The sequence below is a fragment of the Crocodylus porosus genome, unplaced genomic scaffold (genome assembly GCF_001723895.1).
Source record: "Crocodylus porosus isolate Cpor-Errol unplaced genomic scaffold, CroPor_comp1, whole genome shotgun sequence".
Classification (NCBI taxonomy): domain Eukaryota; kingdom Metazoa; phylum Chordata; order Crocodylia; family Crocodylidae; genus Crocodylus; species Crocodylus porosus.
Window position 1 is genome coordinate 1,158,774 of NW_017728928.1, and position 1,024 is coordinate 1,159,797.

A 1,024-nucleotide genomic window follows, 5' to 3' on the forward strand; every position below is an offset into this window, starting at 1 on the left:
GCTGGCGCCCGTCTCGGGGCAGGTGCCGCCCTACAGCCCCCTGCCAGGCGGGACGGGCCTGGAAGCGATGCCGGGGGGCGCGGAGGAGCTGGAGGGCCCCCCGCCGCTCACCGCGGAGGAGGAGGACGAAGACGAGGAGGTGTCGGAGGGCAGCGGCGACGAGCAGCTGGAGGGCGACGCCTCGAGCGGGCACCCGGGGGGGCTGGACGCGCTGATCGCCGCCAGCGTCGGCCTGGGGGACCTGCCTGCCCTCAGCCCGCGCCCCGCGGCCTGCCCCTGCGGAGCCGGCGTGCCGGGCATCGCCCTGCTCAGCGAGCTGGCCGATCTGGAGCTGCAGCAGCGCCGCTGCGACTCGGCTGCCCCAGGTGAGCTGCCCGCACCTTCCCCAGCCACGGGCGCCTGCGCCGCGGCCTCGTGCTGCTGCCACCCACTCGCGGGGCTCCGGCCCCGTCTGCCTGCCCCGGGGCTGCCTCCTGCCGGCGTTGGGCCGAGCAAAATGTGCAGGCGGAGGCGGCCCTGGGCCTGCCAACAGGCCAGTACACACGTGCACACGCTTGCCCCTCGTGCACACGCATCCCTGTGTGCAGAGATGCACTGACGTGTGTGCATGTGCTTGCACCGCGAGACGCACCAGTGTGTGCACGGGTGTATGGCAGCACAGCCCCGTGCACACCCGTACGCTGGGTGCGTGAATGGGCCAGGCTGAGAGCTGCTCTGCTCCCTGCCTCGGGCTCCCCTTCTCCCCACCCCCACCATGGCTGCACCCCCAGCCTTTGCCCTGGAGACCCCCCGCCCACCCTGTGGGCTGCTGCCAGCGCCCTGCGGCCACGGTATTTGGTGTGGCTATAAATCCCCTGCCGGGCTGCCGCGCAGCATGCCGCAGACAGGCAGGCTCCAGGGGGGTCCGACAGCTCCCGGCGTGTGGCAGGGGCTGGTCCCTGGCCCCCGCTGACCGCCCGCTGTCCCGCCCCCCCCAGCAGTGGAGGACGAAGACCTGCTGGCTTTCAACCTGCAGCACCTGGCC

The 1,024-nt window shown here is 73.3% G+C and overlaps 1 protein-coding gene across 1 annotated transcript in view; it reads left to right on the forward strand.

Moving 5' to 3' along the window:
- Nucleotides 1–1,024, forward strand: part of BAHCC1 (BAH domain and coiled-coil containing 1) — a gene marked incomplete at its 5' end in the record, with an annotated part of 27,689 nt that overhangs the window by 19,819 nt on the left and 6,846 nt on the right. Inside the window, 2 exon segments of the mRNA XM_019542791.1 lie at nucleotides 2–365; nucleotides 981–1,024. The exon segment at nucleotides 981–1,024 is cut by the window's right edge and continues 87 nt beyond it. Coding sequence (XP_019398336.1) covers nucleotides 2–365; nucleotides 981–1,024 — 408 coding nt within the window.